We start from the raw sequence: 16,749 nt of genomic DNA, 5'->3' as shown, positions 1-16,749 counted from the left end.
CCTTACTGTTATAGCAGCAGGATAACCGGAAGCGCCACGGATCAACGCGCAGCGTCGTCGACATGGAACTGGACGATCCGGACGATGGCGACGACAACGCCCCCCTCTTCTACCAGCCCGGCAAGCGGGGCTTTTACTCCCCCCGGCCGGGCAAAAACACAGAGGCCAGACTCAACTGCTTCAGGAACATCGGCAGGTAAATGAGAAAGGAGTTGAATCCCATGACGTTGTAGGTCAGGTGGAAATGTTGCACCTGTAATAATCCGTGACTTTTCTTTCCCTCCAGAATATTGGGGCTCTGCTTGCTGCAGAATGAACTCTGTCCAATCACGCTGAACAGACACGTGATCAAAGTGTTGCTCGGTAGAAAGGTAGAAAGCTTTTTGCTGTGTTTATCTGTTTGCAGCTGCTACACATCTGTTTCTCCTTCTGAATGAAATAATGAACATATGTGTGATCTGTCACTGCAGGTGAATTGGCACGACTTTGCGTTCTTTGACCCGGTCATGTACGAGAGCTTACGGCAGCTGATCCGCCATTCGCAGACGGGAGAAGCAGACGCTGTGTTTGCTGCCATGGATCTGGCCTTCGCTATTGACCTCTGCAAGGAGGAAGGGGTGGGACAGGTACCAGCCTCTGTTGATGTCGTTTCAATATACAACCCGACTAAAGGGAGCAGCTAGTCGTCATAGTTTCAGAAGTTACAAAACAAAAGTACTTAAAACTTGAAGAACTTTGACCTTTATCTTTGACTTGTTGAACAATTTTAAAGGGGCAATATTATGTAAAATCAAAACATTTTTTAGCTTTACATAATGCTATAAAGTTATTCCCTCAACAAAAACATCTCTGGAGAGTTGCCTTGATTCTTTCATCCATGTTTTAGAAAGCCTTTAATCTCCCATGACAACCATTCAGTTGTACAAAACTGGTTGGGCCTAGCTCCGCCTTCGAGGTGCAGCTCAGAGCTGCAGTTTCTAAGCTTCCTCCTCACAAGAGCAGCCCTCCCCTGCACTCTGCCACTCGGCTCCTTCAGACTAGCCAGTAGCAATTAGCAAACACCTGGTTGAACTGCACATCAGCGGAGCTCATTATAGGAGCTACTTCTCAGTGAAATGCTGGTAAAAATGTTAAAGGGTTATTAGAGGAGCCATGTTTTAATGACTTCCTGAAGGCAGAGTTTCAGAAAGAGCAGGATTATTTTTATAGAGACAGAAACCCAATTTCAAGGCGTTAAATTACAAAGTCAATTTTCTTTTAAGTCATATTTGAAATTTATAGCATATTGATAACAATGGAAGTCAACATATTTACTTGATTGTGCTCTAAAGTGGCACCCTTTAATTTTTGTCAAACGTTGACTTTTAGATTTTTGATGTTATGACTGACACTCCAGATAAGCACTCGTTCAAAAACAATAGGCATTGTTTTTGGCATGTAGATTGCCTCGCTTCAGATTTGGGTTCTAATCTAGGTTCATGGTTCTTAAACCAACTTGGTGTAAACGCAAAGCAATCAAACTACTATTTTTGTTATAAACTAAGGTAAAGATTCCAAAGATGCACAAACTGCTTAAATATAACTGAAGTTTGAAACGTAATTGTTGGTTTTACTAAGTTTAAAACTAAACATTTGGCCGTTTTGCTCCTGAATCCAATGAGACTTCAGCATTTAGTGGTTTAGTGATTTGTGGGAAATAGTGGAACAAAAAGGAAATGTCTCATACTGCCAATTTCATTTAAAAATGATGGTAAAATAATAAGAAAAAAATAATTTAAAATGAATTTTTGTTGGAATCTATAGTGTTAGGAATCTCTCAGGAAATGTTGAAACTATTTTCTCAGTGTATATTTGAAAATGTATTGAGCTAACTCATACAATGTGGAAAAGAAATCTTGAAAGTTTCAAAAATGATAAAAACACTTATGCTACAAGATAAACTCAGTGAAGATAACATTAAGCACTATAAAGATGAAAACAGTAAAAATCTCAATTAAAAAAGTGATCTAAGATAAACGGAAAAAATATTTAAATTGGAGTTAAAGTATGAAATAAATTCTGAGTTTGAACTGCATGAATGGAATTAAATGATGATTTAATTAAGACATCAGTAAAGACTAACTGAGCCTGCCTGAAACCAGTCATCTCAATAAAAACACATCTGAGATCGTTGATTTAGTCATTTTGTTGATTGTGTAGGTTGAGCTGCTGTCGGGCGGGGTCAACATGCCGGTAACTCCACACAACGTTTACGAGTATGTGAGGAAGTACGCGGAGCACAGGATGCTGGTGGTGGCCGAGCAGCCGCTCCACGTGAGTCAAACGTTGATGTTGCCTTTGAGACCGGTGGGGTTTATTTTGGGGGCAAATGTGGTGTGATTCGCCAAAAATCTTTTCCCTTTGTTTCTTTGAAAGGCGATGAGGAAAGGTTTGCTGGACGTTCTTCCTAAAAACGCCCTGGAGGATTTGACGGCTGAAGACTTCCGGCTGCTGGTTAACGGCTGTGGAGAAGTCAACGTTCAGATGCTCATCAGCTTCACTTCGTTCAACGATGAATCAGGTCTGTCGCTTGCTGCAGCCTACGTTGGACCTGGTTCCGCTCTGATGATGGTTTCCTTCTTAATGTTTCTGCCACAGCGTATTAAGCAAAAACACTTGTTGGTCTTACAGGGGAAAATGCAGATAAACTACTCCAGTTTAAACGATGGTTTTGGTCCATAGTAGAAAAGATGAGTATGACTGAGAGGCAAGATTTGGTAAGTTCTTTTTATTTTTCCTTAAATTAGCCTTGAATTAATGATTATAAATTGATTTAATGGGAGATTTACATTTTTTTTTCAGGTTTTCTTTTTAGAAATGTAAAGTTTTCTTGTAGTTTTAAAACACTTTCTAAAATAATAATTGCTTTTTAAAAATCTAATAAAATAATGTTAAGATCAAGAGTTCAGTAAACATGAGTGAATTTCCTCAGATTTTGCTTCTGTATCAAAAGTGAGCTTTGTGATGCACTGCAAAACCAGCATTCAATCTTTGTGAACCTCATTTATTAGCAGAATGTGCTTAAAACAGCCTGAATAAACGTTTTTTGCAGAATAAAATAGTAGTACAGTAGTAGTATGCCGATAGGCTTTTTTATACAAGTAAATAAGTTGAAAAAAACTTCAAGATAAATTCATCACATTTGCTATCAATATACAGGAAATGGGAAATTAATACTTGGCAGTTAAAAAAAGTGTCTGCATTTTTCTTGCCAAATTTAATGCTTTACTGGTTTGAACTTTCCTATGAATGATTGAACTACTTCGTTATGGAACCACTGTTTCCAAGAACTGCATTATAATTTGTTGTGTGGAGCCATCAAACGAACCTAATGCATACTGGTCAATGATTCCTGGGATACTGTACGACAAATGAATGGGGTCTAAGCCTATTCGTCTTGGACACGCGTTTCGTTTTCACAACCATGGACCAAATCCACATGGAATTAAGCTTAATTACAATCTAAAGTCAAATAAAACCCATTTGAGCTAAAGCTGCTGTATGTGACTTATACAAAAACGTTTTTTAAAGATTTAATGTCACCATGTCATGACAGTAAAATATGAGACAGATAATCTGTGAAAAGATGGAGGAAGAGCTCCTCCTCATCTATGCTACAATTGGGGTCTGAAAAAATGCATCTCTCCTGGTCAAAAACAACCATTCAAAGCCAGGAGGAGGTTCTTTTCACTGTCAATCAACCTTGTGAATGCGCTAATGGCAGAGAAACAGCTTACCATTACAGAAAAACTGCTTATCTCCTGTTAACGATGGCCTTGCAAGCTAACCTTAGCATCTGTGGCAGCCTTCTTCTGTGGTAAACCAGCTGTAGCACAAAGTAAGGTACACAAGGGTGACTGACAGCGTTAAGCCCCTCCTCCTGGCTCTGATTGGTTGTTTCTTTCTAAGCAGTGAATTTCTGCAGATGATGGCAGGTCCATATAAGGCAGAGGAGCTCAATGTTTCCAGATCTCGTATTACACTGTCACAAGACAGTGACAAATGTGTAACAAAAACCCCCCCCCATAAAATGTACATACTGCACCTTTAATAACACATTGGTTTGGTCATCAGGTGTACTTCTGGACGTCCAGCCCCTCTCTGCCAGCCAGCGAGGAAGGCTTCCAGCCAATGCCCTCCATTACCATCCGGCCTCCAGACGACCAGCACCTCCCCACCGCCAACACCTGCATCTCACGTCTCTACGTGCCACTATATTCCTCTAAACAGATCCTTAAACAAAAACTCCTGCTAGCAATTAAAACCAAGAATTTTGGTTTTGTGTAGAGGTTTGACTGAAAGCTGGAATAAAAAAAAGAGGAAAAAAGGTTGTTGTGTAATATTTACCTAGTTCCATTTTTGTAGATTAAATTTTTTTTGTCCAGTTTTATTAAATTCAACATATGGTCTCTGTCTCCCCATTAGTTAATATTTGTTTGTGTTCTGAACACAAACTGCATATTTTAAATTTTATATATATATATTATTATTTTTTTTTTTTTTTTTGCGGTAATGAAGAGGTCCATAACATTCCTGCATTGGCACTGTAAAATGTAAAGCCCACCGCTCTATTCTATTGGCTTAAACCTTTCGCTTCCCAGGAACTGGGTTTGCCAGGAAGCTGTCAGCCGAAAATCCTAGCCAAAGATGACAGCAGTAGACATATGAACAGGACGAAAAAGACACTGTGGTTACAATTTTGTTTCCTTCCCTATGAAAGTACTATCTCTGACAGATCACTGCTGCCTTTGTGGAAAGTTTTTTTTTTTTCTTGTACAGGGGGAGTAGGGAATTTCAAAATAAACTTGGATGTAAATAAGTTGTGTATGGTGTTTTGCTTCTTTTGTTTAGAAGGTTCCTTTGCACTTTTTGGCTTGTTCACTTTGTGACTTTGTTCGAAATTGTAAGCTTTCAGCTTGTTCTTTGGCTTGATGTAGAATACCCATTTAAAAAATTATAATAGATTAGAATGTTTTCTTGGTCACAACAACATTAAACAATACTGAAGGAAAATAATATAGCAATTCTCTTAAATATATAAAAAGATCTTCAACTATTTTTTGTAAACTGTGCCTCAACTAAGGTCCATGCACCGTCCCATTTAACAGCTGGTGTAGATTTTTGGGGGGTTTTGTTTTTGAATCAAGTATATGATTATACTAATGTCTCTGGGTGACAAACTTAATTCAAAAGTAAAAGCTATGAAAACAGAACGGCATATTATGTGTGGCTGTTTTTGTACAATAAAATAATTGGGCTGAGGAATCTAGTGACACGAATCTAGGACAAGTCTCTAATGCAAATATTTTCCCGTCTTTGTCGAAATATTTTAATTATATATTTTTTTGGAGCAATATTTAAAACTTATTAAATCGTTTTTTGGAATCCTACTACACTACTACGACTTGTTTATACGACGCACAGCCTGGAATGTTGATTTTCCTACCGCCTTGAACGCAGCATTTCCCCATCCATAACGGAGCCATATGAGGTGAACTTGCTGTTCGCGCAGTCAGTCACATTAGATATATTGTGCTGCTCAGATTAAGGGCACATACGCTAATAATGATAACCGTTGGCTCACTGGCCAGTTAGCTGATATACTCTCTCTCGGCAGCGCGTTCAAGGTCCTGTGAGTCAGCAGCGTCCCCATCTTGGCCGATGCTGCTGGCTGATGATTTCATTGTTTGCCATCATGTCGGAGTTGTTCCGTTATTTTTAGCTAGCGTGGCTTGCTAGCTCCGCGAGTAGCGGTGAGCGCAGCGTGAATAATCAGTCTGTTGTCTGAAATAAAGAGGGATGGAGCAGTGGCAGGACGCGGCCTCTCAGCAGCTCAGGCTGCTTACCAGCCGTCTGAATGAATTGTTGACCAAAGGCCTGGAGTGGCTCCGCTCCGAATTCGGCGTGGACGTGGGACTGAAGCCGGAGCTTATTCCGCCATGGATAATCCTCCTTGCGGCGTGCAGCGGGCTTCTGCTGATGGTCGCCCTGTGGGCCTCAGTCTGCCGGACTATCTTCAGGAAGCGACCCGCTGTAAGTCCTGTGGACGACGGGGTCGAGGGAAAACGAGGAGCCAGTAAGCCCGTGAAAGCGGAGGAACCGAAGAAAAAGAAGAAGAAGGCAGAGAAGGTGGGTGAATGAAAACGGGGCTGTTGAGCCGCGCCGTCTGCGGGGCCAGTTGACAGGCTAACGGTGACAGCTGCTGCAAATGTGACGGCTAACCTAGCTAGCCACTGGCTCAAGAGGGAGTTGGCTCTATTTGAAGCTCTTATTTTCAACTGAATGTTGGTTTGACTGTTGAGAGACCTTGTGGCGTTCATTTCTTCTTCTTCTGTATATTCTTAGAAAGCTCAGCCGAACGGGAGAGCTGTTGCTGAAGCCCAGGAAGGAGCCACAGCGTGTGAGGAGAGAGTGCCACATCACCAGCCTCCCCCACCGCAAGTCAAGACCGACAAGGTTGCAGAGGTACTTCTTTTTTTTGTTTTGTTTTGCAGAGGTACTTCTGAATGGGAAACATTTCTGTTCCTGATTACATCTGCGTCAAATGTTGCACCCTACTAAGAAAAGTGTCGCAATTTTTGGTACATTCATATAAACACAGAGCAGGAAAGTCCATTCCACGTTGTGAAAGTCCATAGATTGAAATCTGAGGTTCAGTACATTACCTGATTTAGGACAGTCTTTATGAATTTGAGGGATTTTTTCCCCCTTCTCACCGTGTTATTCATGTTTTTCCTTTTTCTTGTTCCTGTGTAATAAATGATACATTTTAACACTATTCATATTGCATATTTACAGACAAAGAAGTCCAAAAAGAAGGCCAAACCAGCTGTGAAAGAGACTAAGGCAGCAACTGGGGATGGCAAAGAACCAGAAGAAGGTGAAATTATAAAAAATAATTGTTTAGTCAGCGGTAAATGGATGTAAATCTGTATTACATGAGTTAATTTTTTAAGTCTTGCATTAAATTTAAACGCTTCAGCACTCTTCACGCGTAACTGCAGCCGCATGTTCTTTCTGAACCATAATCAGTCCCTCTGACACTGTGAAGTGTGCGTTTCAGGCACATGGGAGACCAAGGTCAGCAACAAGGAGAAACGCGAGCAGCGCAAGAAAGATAAGAACTCGAGCGACGGCTCTGCCAGTCCTGGAGGAGGAGACACACCTGTGAACGCTCCGCCGGAGCAGCCCAGAGCCTCGGCGGCGCCACCTGCACCTCCTGCCAGCCAGAAGAAGAAAAAAGGTTACATTTGTTATCTGGGATTTAAGATGAAATGTGAAGGTTTCACCTGAAAGTTATTTTGTGTGTGTTGTTTTTTATTTGTTTTCGCCTCTCCCTGGTTGGTCTCCTGTTGATGAGGCGTACTAAAAATATGATTACCATGGGGAATTAAATCTTCCGTGAGCGTTCCCTGAAGCGGCCGAGTGTGTTTACCCTTTGAGAACAGCCTCGCCTGGATGGCGCTCGTGACCTTTGTTGACCTTTTTCTGTTCTCAGGAGAATCCGCCGAAGCGAAGGCAGAGAAGGCTGAAGCTGCTGTCTCTCAAGGTAATTACCAGCACAAGCGTCTCACTTTGACGACTTATTGACTCAGCCTCTCAACCCTTTGCCATAGCAGCTTTAGGTAGGGGAATAGACACAAGTCCTTGAAATCTGAAGCCTTTCCAGTGCAGTTTTCAGTGTTTTTTTTTTTTTTATTATTTAATTTTCCTTTTTATTTATTTATTTTTTTCATTTTTTTCCTTTGCTGTTAGCTAACAGCAGCGTGGTGCCGGAGGCGGCCGCTGCCGCCGCTGATATGGCGGTCAAGGTCGCGCCACACAGCGCTGCTCTAAAGACGAGCACCTGGACAACCCAGAGGCAAACGGCTTCACTATGGAGAGCAGGTTCAGATGGTAAACATGTTTCCTTCTTTATCTTTTTACTTGGTATGACATTGTTTCGGGGAGATATTAATTGTTAGAAATTTTTAGATATTTTCTATTTATTTTTTGCACTACAGGCACAAAATAAAATAGATTTTGGGGAGGATTCCCTGTAGAAATCTAACATAAAATGTTACTTGTTTTAAACGCATCTAAAACGTTTCACAGTCATATTGTCTTTATTCTTATCCTCCTTGATACAATTAACCAAATCAAGAGACCCAATCAGATGAAGCTTCTCTTGTTTTACAAGAACGAGAGATGGTAGCAATTTATTTATTAGTGTGTTCAAAATCAAAGGTTTACAAACAGTATGACTTTATGGGTTTCCTTCCTCAGTAGTTTTCTGGAGTTCTGGTCCGTTTCTCCTGACAGAACAGGTTGACCCGAGTCCATGTTGCTTTCACACACCTGCTCACATCTACCTACAACTTCTCCATAGAACTGAGATCAGGACTTTGTATTGGACATGTATAAAAACTAGGGCTGTTGTAAAAGAATATTTTGGTGATCGAGTACTTTATAGAATATTTTTACAATTAATAGAGGAATCGGATCTCTCTCTCTCTCTCTCTCGTATTCTTATCGTTCCGACAGCAGAACATCTGTCGTACTCCAACCATCGCTCTGCAAAATTCAACGATCCTTATTTGTCCCCAAACCCTCACAAAACGCCGCACAATTCACCACTAGCACTTCACAACAACTCATAGGCGGAAGTAAGAGCGCTGCCCCCACAAATAATGATCCGGGCGGAACACGGTGCGCTACATAAAACATAATTTAATGAAGCTTCGAGGCAGATACATTTTCCTCAAGGAATTTTAATAATCGAGGTACTTGAATCATTCGAGGAATCGTTTCAGCCCTAATAAAAACATTGACTTTGTTGTGCTTAAGACGCTTTGTAATCATTTTTTGCTGTATGCTTTGGGTCATTGTCCATTTGGAAGACCTGTTTGAGCCCAAGACCCTTTAATATTTGTCTGTAGAGTTTATCCCTGACCCACTGGAAAATACAAATGTAGCCAAGCAGATTTCTTGGTTGAGTTTCAGTCATTTAGTAACTGAATTGAGCTTCACCGTGTGTGTGTGTTTCAGAATCATGGGCTGTGCCGGTCCCCTCAGCAGAACTCAATCTGGTATCTCTAACCGGTCTGGGAGCTCCTCGTAAGTTTGCTGCTCATTTTGTAAAGTGACTCGCCACTAGATGGCGCAGTCTTCCAAAGTATTTTTCCCCCCCTCTGTTTATTTGATGAACTGGTTGCGTTTTGTAGAGGCCCAACCTGTGAGCGACCTGACCTGGCTCAGTCAGCGCAGAGTGGACGATGAGTGGTCTGGACTCAGTACGCTGTGTTTTTATTTATTTATTTTTCTTTCCTTTCCTTCCTTCTCTTAAAGCCTTTCTTGTTGAAGTAACGTACCCTGGTGGTTAAGATCCAGCCGGTCAATGTGATTCTATGTGTTTTTCAGATGGAGGTTCAGCCGACCCCAGCTCCGACTGGAACGCTCCATCTGAAGCCTGGGGGAACTACGAGGAGCCCACTGCTGAGCCGGCCGGGCCTCAGGAGCCGCCCCTCCCTGAGGCAGCCGCGGCTGCTCTGATCGCAGCGGCTGTGAGTCCACACACCACCCTTATTAACTTGATGGGAGTCAGCTGGAAACTATGAACAACTAAATGATTGGTCTACCTTTCCACATTTTGCTACATTATAATATATGAGCTTCATTGTACATGAAGAGATTTTATATTTTTTAAAAACCCAATATAGACACGTTGCAGCGTGACGTCAGGAACACAAGATCCAACCACCGAGCTTCCTGCTGGAGGGCAAAAAAAAGCAAACTCTCTGACGATGACTACCGTTTTTTTTTTAGCTGCCAAGTTGTCAACATAACGTGCTAAATCTTAAAAGTACTCTTGATATATAAAAGAAAAAGGAATGCAGTGCTTTGCTACTGTCAACACAACTAGATAAGGTCCAGGAAATCGGTGGTTTATTCCTGAACTCTCTTCCGACTTGATTCTTTAAAAATGTTTTATTTCTTGCAAAGATATGGGCAAAATAATAAGTGGTAATTTCTTGCAACTTGAATGTATACAAAAGTTAACTTCATCTGATCATACAAGTTCAAAACGTTGTCAAAAAAAAACAACAAAATAAAACAACTCCTGGTAAACTGGACATTTGATATACAAAAACCATCTCCATCCCCATGTGTGTTTTTTTTAACATCTTAATATATGTAGGGTCTAAAAGTTGCCAAAGTAATTAGAGCATTTCCAAATATAATTCATTACAGTTTTGAGTTCCAAAGTAACTCGGGTGTATTCTAACTTCTTGAAGAAGAAGCTAAATTGATACAACGTACGACTTAGAAGAAAGTCCAAGTACCTTCATAAGGGGCTGGTTTTGTTTCTGCTTGTTTGGCTGTTAGACTTTTTTTTGTTTGTTTGTCCCTTTCATTGTTTAAAGGAGGATGACGAAGACGATAAGGACAAAGGTGATGCCACTACTGATGGAGCGGCCAAAACTAAGAAGAAGAAAAAGAAGAAGAAGAAGACTTCCGAGGAGGGAGGAACACCTGGCCAGGTAAAGATAAAACCCTAACCTCTAGAGGAATTCAGACGGCTCTAAGGTCATTTTGGTTGTGGAGTCAATCAGACGGTATCATTGAACTTGTTTGTACTTGACTAAATTTCCCAATGAGTTTAATTTAATTTCCTCCTCTGTCCCGCGTCCTGTGAAGGTGCCGGACGAGCCGGCGAAGGAAGCGGCACCAGCACCTGCCGTTTCGGCGAAGAAGCCGCCACCTGGTCAGGAGAACGCTGCTGCCGTCCAGCCTGTTAAGGCAGCTGCCGTGGAGGTCAGTGGGGCCGCCGGGGCAGGAGGTGACACGGGATCGGATAAGCCGTGTTAATGGCTCATTCCCTCATAAGCTCATCTGGGTTCAACAGGCGGTTGAAATAAGATCAGATGCCGTAACCGTCGCAAGCAGAATGTTTTTTGGTCCATCTTTAGTCTGAACAGATTTATTTTTTTTTCCCAGCTTCCCCCCACCCCAACAATAATGTCAAAGTTTTTCTTTCCCTTCTCTGAACAGGCGAGAGGAGATCGACCTGTGAAGAACACCATATCCCAGAACCCCCCTGTCACACAAGTGCCACAGAAGCCAACCGATGGAGAGCCCGCTTACAAGCAGAACAACCTTCCTGCTCCGACAGAGCAAAGTAAGAACGTCGCACTTGGTCCAATGCTTCTCAAGGGGGCGCTGTTCAGGCATGTTTTGATTATACTTGCAGTGTAGTCATACCTTTTTCTAAGTAAAAACTAACGAATCAGTAAATTTTGTTATCAAAGTAAACAACTAAAAATCAATTTTACTTAAATTTTTCTATTTGGTAAAAAAGAAAAGTTGTAAGACAATTAATAAGAGTTATTAAAGGGACAGTATCATCATAAATCAACTTATTTTTTTTAGTTTTACATTATAACGTGTCTGGAGGTTTTCTTTCATAAATTTTCAATAAATACTTTAATCTCCCATGGCAACCATTCACCTGTGCCAAACACCTGGCAGGACTTAGCTCCGCCTTTAAGACGTAGCTCCTCCTCAGTTTCCAGCTTTCTGCCTCACAGAGCGGCCCTCCTTTACAACTCTCCACTCAGCTCCTTCAGACTAGCCAGCAGCAATTAGCAAAACACCTGGTGGAACTGCTCATCTGCTGAGCTCATTATAGGAGTCGGGGTAATTTGGTCAGGCAAGTACAAAATGTCTTGGATTAGGCATTTTAAATGCTGAAAAGTCAGACTTGTTCCCAAAAGATTGCAAAACTAAAAGAAAATCACAGAAAGTCGTTGTTTTGTTTTTTTTTGTAATCCAAGAGTTCTATAGTGCTTCAACTTTTCAAAACGACTAGTTCTCCATGATTAAATTTTCTGCCTCATGCGTTGAAGGTGTTCTTTGCCTCGTTTCCACAGAAAAAATCGAAGAGAGCCACGTGCCCAAACCTGCGAAGAAGAAGAAGGCGAGGAGAGAGACATGAGACGCCTCCGTATGCAAGAGACTTCACATCCTGCTTATGCAACACCTTCTAGGACAGGGATTTGGAACGACAGTCGCTGTTGACGAACTTTACCAGGAGGGAGGGAAAAAAAAAAAAAAAACGTGTCCGAAAACAACTTTTTTTTCTTTTGTTTTTTTAAATACACATCATGTGCCAGTTTGGTGGATCCTTGAAAACTGAAATTTTAATGCAGTGCAATCTAATGTGATGGGGTGTTGATGGTTTCTATGTATGCATTTGATCTTTCTGATAATGTCTTCTAATTCCACTGAATCAAATAACTGAAGGAGCTGTAATTTAGTCCTTAGACCTGTAGGAAAAATACTGATGAAGTTTAGAAATCTGTGGCGGCGGCTGACGAGCGCCGCTCACTGTGCGGAGAGTAACTGTTTCTCAACACTGGGCCGAACGGGGTGAACCGGCCTTCTTTTAACCTGCTCTGATGTCGGTGGTTTCAGACCAGTGGCTGGAAGCTCTACGAGATGTAAACTGTCGTGATGTAAATGAGCCTCGTCGGGCACAGGAAAGCAACTCGCGTCGACTCCGCAGTTCTTGCTTTTTCTTCCTGTGATTCTGGGGAGAAAAAAAAAAAATGTCACCACCTCTGTCCATCTTGTTTGTCTCGTCCGTTTTGCTGCCGTGTGTCGACAAAATGTTCTCTTGCTGTCTTTTTTTTTTTTTTTACGGCCGGTTGCTGTCTTTCAGCCGCAGTCATGCTGAGAGTTGGGGGCATCTGATGGCAAACGCGTCATTGTTGTCAGCCTCTTAGTTTTGTTTTTGTTTTTTTTTTGTTTTCCACCTCTGCTTGATTCAGAAGTCCTCAGAATCGTTTTGTAAAACTTATTTGTAATAAAAGAAAAGCTAAAGCCATATGTAAAAAGACTAAATAAAGGCCAGTTTTTCTATCTTTGGTCTAATGAATACCACTTTTACAATCTCATGATAAATTGATATAGCAAATACGGTACTTTTATTTAAAATAAGTGTAAATCTTAAATTTGAGTAAATTTTGAATCCTTATAGCTTTTATGAATCTGTTCTGTTTCAAATCAAAACATGGGGAAAAAAAAAAAAGTCAGGAAAACTCCTGACTTTCACTCTATAAACCGAATAATAGCGAGCGTCCCTGTACTACTCATTAATTGTGTAATCACTTTGTTCTATGATTAGATGAATGAAGTGTATGGAGTTGACCCCACTGACATACACTGCTAAATATCAGAGATGGATTCCATTCCAGAGCTGTACTATTTAACAAGTTGTCTACATTTCTTGGTTTTTTACCACTTGTGATGTAATCTAGTTCTCTGTTGGTTCAATGTCTGGCGAGTGAAAAAGTTACTTCATGACATGAATCCTGCTGATCTGGAGCCAACAGGCTGCTCACGTGTCTGTTTGTGGTTGGCTTCTTGAAACGCACATTATCAAGATCAACTCTTCTTCAGTGTAAGAGGATTGAATTTTTCAGATGAATTTTTTGGTGTATTCAATCTGAGCCATGATCCCAGGTATATAATAATAATAATAATAAGGCCTGAGATCAAAGTATGAGATCTCAGGCCCCACATGGAATTGAACAAACAAACGTTTTACTGACATTTCCTGACTGGATCGCTCTTTAGAAACATCATTACTGCATCCATAAGAGCAATCTGTTTTTCCACAGAATGAATGATGTCACTCAGAACCAGGGTGACATCACCCTGGTTCTGACTTTTAGATCAGACCTAAAAGTCAGAACCAGTCTAGGATCTGACTTTTAGGGGTGCTTAGCCCCCAGTAAGGCTAAGACCCATGAAAAGATATTTGCTGGTGCAGTTTTCTAAATCTAACTGCTTATTTACATACATTCAGAAACAGAATGAAGAAATATGTTGTCAGTAATTCATAGAGTAAACAATATTCATTTTACTCAAACATATACCTATAAAGAGTCAAATCAGAGAAACTTTAAATGTTTTCCAAAGGTGTATAAACTCAGTTTGAAACAGAATCTCAAGATCACATCATACCTGCCAACATTATTGAGACACAAGCAGCTGTGGATAGACAGTCCTGGTGTGATCTGCTCTCCCAGAAATTAAAATAAAATCTACTCAAAACTGCATTTAAAGTCATTTGAGGAACATTTTCCTAAATTCATAGGATTAATAAACCTAAAACCAGTTTATTATCAAGGTAGACGTTCAGGTTAATGACTAGTGAAAACTAGTCATTAACCTGAACTTTATTTGAAAATCCTACTTAGAAATTTAATTACCCTTATTTTTATTTGAACATTATGCGGCTGTTGGCCTTTTTTACAAGAATGTTTGTCCATCTATAGAAAAGTAGACATGATGAGTCGAGTTTTACTATTTCAGTTCACAGTTCATGAAGTGGGCCTGTCATAGTTTCAGTACCAAACACCTTTCTGTTCACACAGAAACATCCTAACATTCTGTTCTGTTCTTTAGTTGGACATTATTTAAGTGACTCCAGAGAGATTTGGGAAATTAATATATATAAGGTGTGAAGCCTTTTAATTATCATAATTAAAAGGCTTCACACTTTTAATTATGACATTAAAAGTGTCATAATAATGACACTTTTAATGTCATTATATATATATATATATATATATATATATTATTATATAATAATATATATATATACATATATATATAATATTAATATATAACTTAATATATATAAGGTGTGAGGCCTTTTAATTATCATAATTAAAAGGCTTCACACTTTTAATTATGACATTAAAAGTGTCATAATAATGACACTTTTAATGTCATTATATATATACATACATACTGTATATAATGACATTATATATATATATAACTTAATATATATAAGGTGGGAGGCCTTTTCATTTTAATTGTCATAATTAAAGGCCTCACACCTTCAATTATGACATTAAAGTGTCGAAATAATGATACTTTTAATGTCATCATTATATATATATATTCAATTCAATACAGTTCTGTCCTTGTCTTTTAATGTGTTTTAATGTCATTATTATAACATTGAAAGACAGATAATGTCTTTTAATGTTATTATTATGACACTTTTAATGCAAAGTTGCTCTAGAAGTTGCAGTGAAAGTCCATTAAAAGTGCCAACCTTGCATTAAAGTGACTTTATTTTCAAAATAATGCAAAGTTGGCACTTTTAATGCAGCTTTGTATTAAAAGTGTCATTATTTACCGAATGACACTTCATGACAACAGTCATGAACATTCATAAAGACTCCTTCATGTTCATGACAGATGTTATGTCATGTTTATGATGTCATGTCAGTCTTATGCACTGACAGGTATACCTACCTAATAGACAGGTAGGTACACCTGTCTGTCTATCAATAGGTAGGCAGGTATCTTTCTACCTGCCTACCTATTGATAGACCTATCTATTTTAGCTAGCTAACCTATGTAGCATCATGTTTGTAGAGACCCGGAGAGAATTTATGTTTAAAATAGAATAATTTAACTAATAGACAAAATTACAGACAATATCTATCTGTTTGTCTGTATGTCTGTCATTTGTGTCTGTAGAGAAACCGGAGCTCCCGGAGAAAACTTTAGTTTAAAGCAAGATTAGTTGATTTTACTAAGAGAGCAAATTACAATGTCTGTCTGTCTGTCAATTGTGTTTTTAGAGAAACTGGAGCACCCAGAGAAAACTTATATTTGAAGTAGGATTACTTAATTTTACTAATAAATAAAATTACAGACAATATCTGTCTGTCTGTCTGTCTGTCTGTCTGTCTATTGTTTTTGTAGAGAAACCGGAGCTCCCGGAGAAAACTTTAGTTTAAGGCAAGATTAGTTGATTTTACTAAGAGAGCAAATTACAATGTCTGTCTGTCTGTCTGTCTGTCTATTGTTTTTGTAGGGAAACTGGAGCACCCAGAGAAAACCTTTTGTTAAAATGACTTATGCTACCTTCAAAGCTAAGGCCTCATATGTCTGACGTTGCTAAAGGAAAATATTACAAAGATGTTTTGTAAATGATAAGTGAAAGGCGCTGTTTTCACAGACAGGCTGAAGAGAAAAGGAAAGAGTGGTTTGAAGTGCCATCCATCCATCCATCCATCCATCCATCCATCCGTCCCGTCCATCCATCCGTCCATCCATCCATCCATCCGTCCGTCCGTCCGTCCATCCATCCATCCATCCGTCTGTCCATCCATCTATCCATCCATCTTCTTCTGCTTGTCGGGTCATGGGGCCGGCAGCTTAAGAGCAGCTTCCCAAACTTCGTTGGATGGGAATTTTCCATTTTTAGAACTATGTTGGCAATTCTCAGAGAAGTGCACAGATTTGGAGTTTAGTGAGGGAAGTTTGACAGTATTGGTATTGGTAACTTTCTGACGGCTCAGTGCAGGTCTGCAAACCTTGCTGGTTTTTCCGTCATCATGTTTGTCAGAATACGTCGTTCTTCCCTCACAGGACTTGGAGCAACTTCTCCCTGGTCTTGCTGCTGGCAGAGTCTCCTTAACATCGTCATAAACAGGCTGTTTGCATTTGTCAAGATGGATACTTTTAATACGTTCACCTCCACACACTCTCTCTAACTCAATTAAGGATAACATGTCTTTCCTCTCAGCCTCACGAAGTTCCTTCTTCTCCTGCTGTTTACGTCGTATTTGGTAATCCCACGAGTCGGTCAGAGATTTGGTAGCTGCAGCTTTTTTCTCTTTCGCCAGTTTTTCAAGCTTC

At 40.0% G+C, this 16,749-nt stretch overlaps 2 protein-coding genes across 10 annotated transcripts in view; both read left to right on the top strand.

Annotated features, from left to right (window-relative positions):
• Positions 1–4,858, top strand: part of ubr5 (ubiquitin protein ligase E3 component n-recognin 5) — a 49,545-nt gene extending 44,687 nt beyond the window's left edge. For 6 of the 8 annotated variants that reach the window (XM_028016281.1, XM_028016279.1, XM_028016277.1 and 3 more), the window contains 7 exons: positions 15–196; positions 287–371; positions 471–626; positions 2,200–2,313; positions 2,416–2,560; positions 2,671–2,756; positions 4,114–4,858. In XM_028016281.1, coding sequence (XP_027872082.1) covers positions 15–196; positions 287–371; positions 471–626; positions 2,200–2,313; positions 2,416–2,560; positions 2,671–2,756; positions 4,114–4,326 — 981 coding nt within the window. In that variant the 3' untranslated portion in view covers positions 4,327–4,858. The remainder of the gene's footprint in view (positions 1–14; positions 197–286; positions 372–470; positions 627–2,199; positions 2,314–2,415; positions 2,561–2,670; positions 2,757–4,113) is intronic. The other 2 variants (XM_028016275.1, XM_028016278.1) reach the window with 2 other exon arrangements.
• Positions 4,859–5,485: 627 nt separating this feature from the next.
• LOC114143895 (protein LYRIC-like) lies at positions 5,486–12,941 on the top strand. 2 transcript variants are annotated; one of them, XM_028016283.1, is made up of 13 exons: positions 5,486–6,168; positions 6,385–6,504; positions 6,838–6,919; positions 7,091–7,282; positions 7,538–7,588; positions 7,795–7,935; positions 9,067–9,135; positions 9,243–9,311; positions 9,439–9,581; positions 10,443–10,559; positions 10,717–10,833; positions 11,071–11,197; positions 11,949–12,941. In XM_028016283.1, exons 1-13 carry the CDS (start codon positions 5,839–5,841, stop codon positions 12,011–12,013), a joined length of 1,623 nt encoding a protein of 540 aa, XP_027872084.1. In that variant the 5' UTR covers positions 5,486–5,838; the 3' UTR covers positions 12,014–12,941. The 2 variants fall into 2 exon arrangements, with proteins under 2 accessions (XP_027872084.1, XP_027872085.1); XM_028016284.1 differs by having other exon boundaries at positions 5,487–6,168; positions 7,103–7,282.
• Positions 12,942–16,749: the final 3,808 nt, after the last annotated feature.

The sequence above is a fragment of the Xiphophorus couchianus genome, chromosome 5 (assembly GCF_001444195.1).
Source record: "Xiphophorus couchianus chromosome 5, X_couchianus-1.0, whole genome shotgun sequence".
Lineage (NCBI taxonomy): Eukaryota > Metazoa > Chordata > Actinopteri > Cyprinodontiformes > Poeciliidae > Xiphophorus > Xiphophorus couchianus.
Note: the sequence above shows the minus strand (reverse complement) of the source record. Positions and strands in the feature narration are given on the sequence as shown.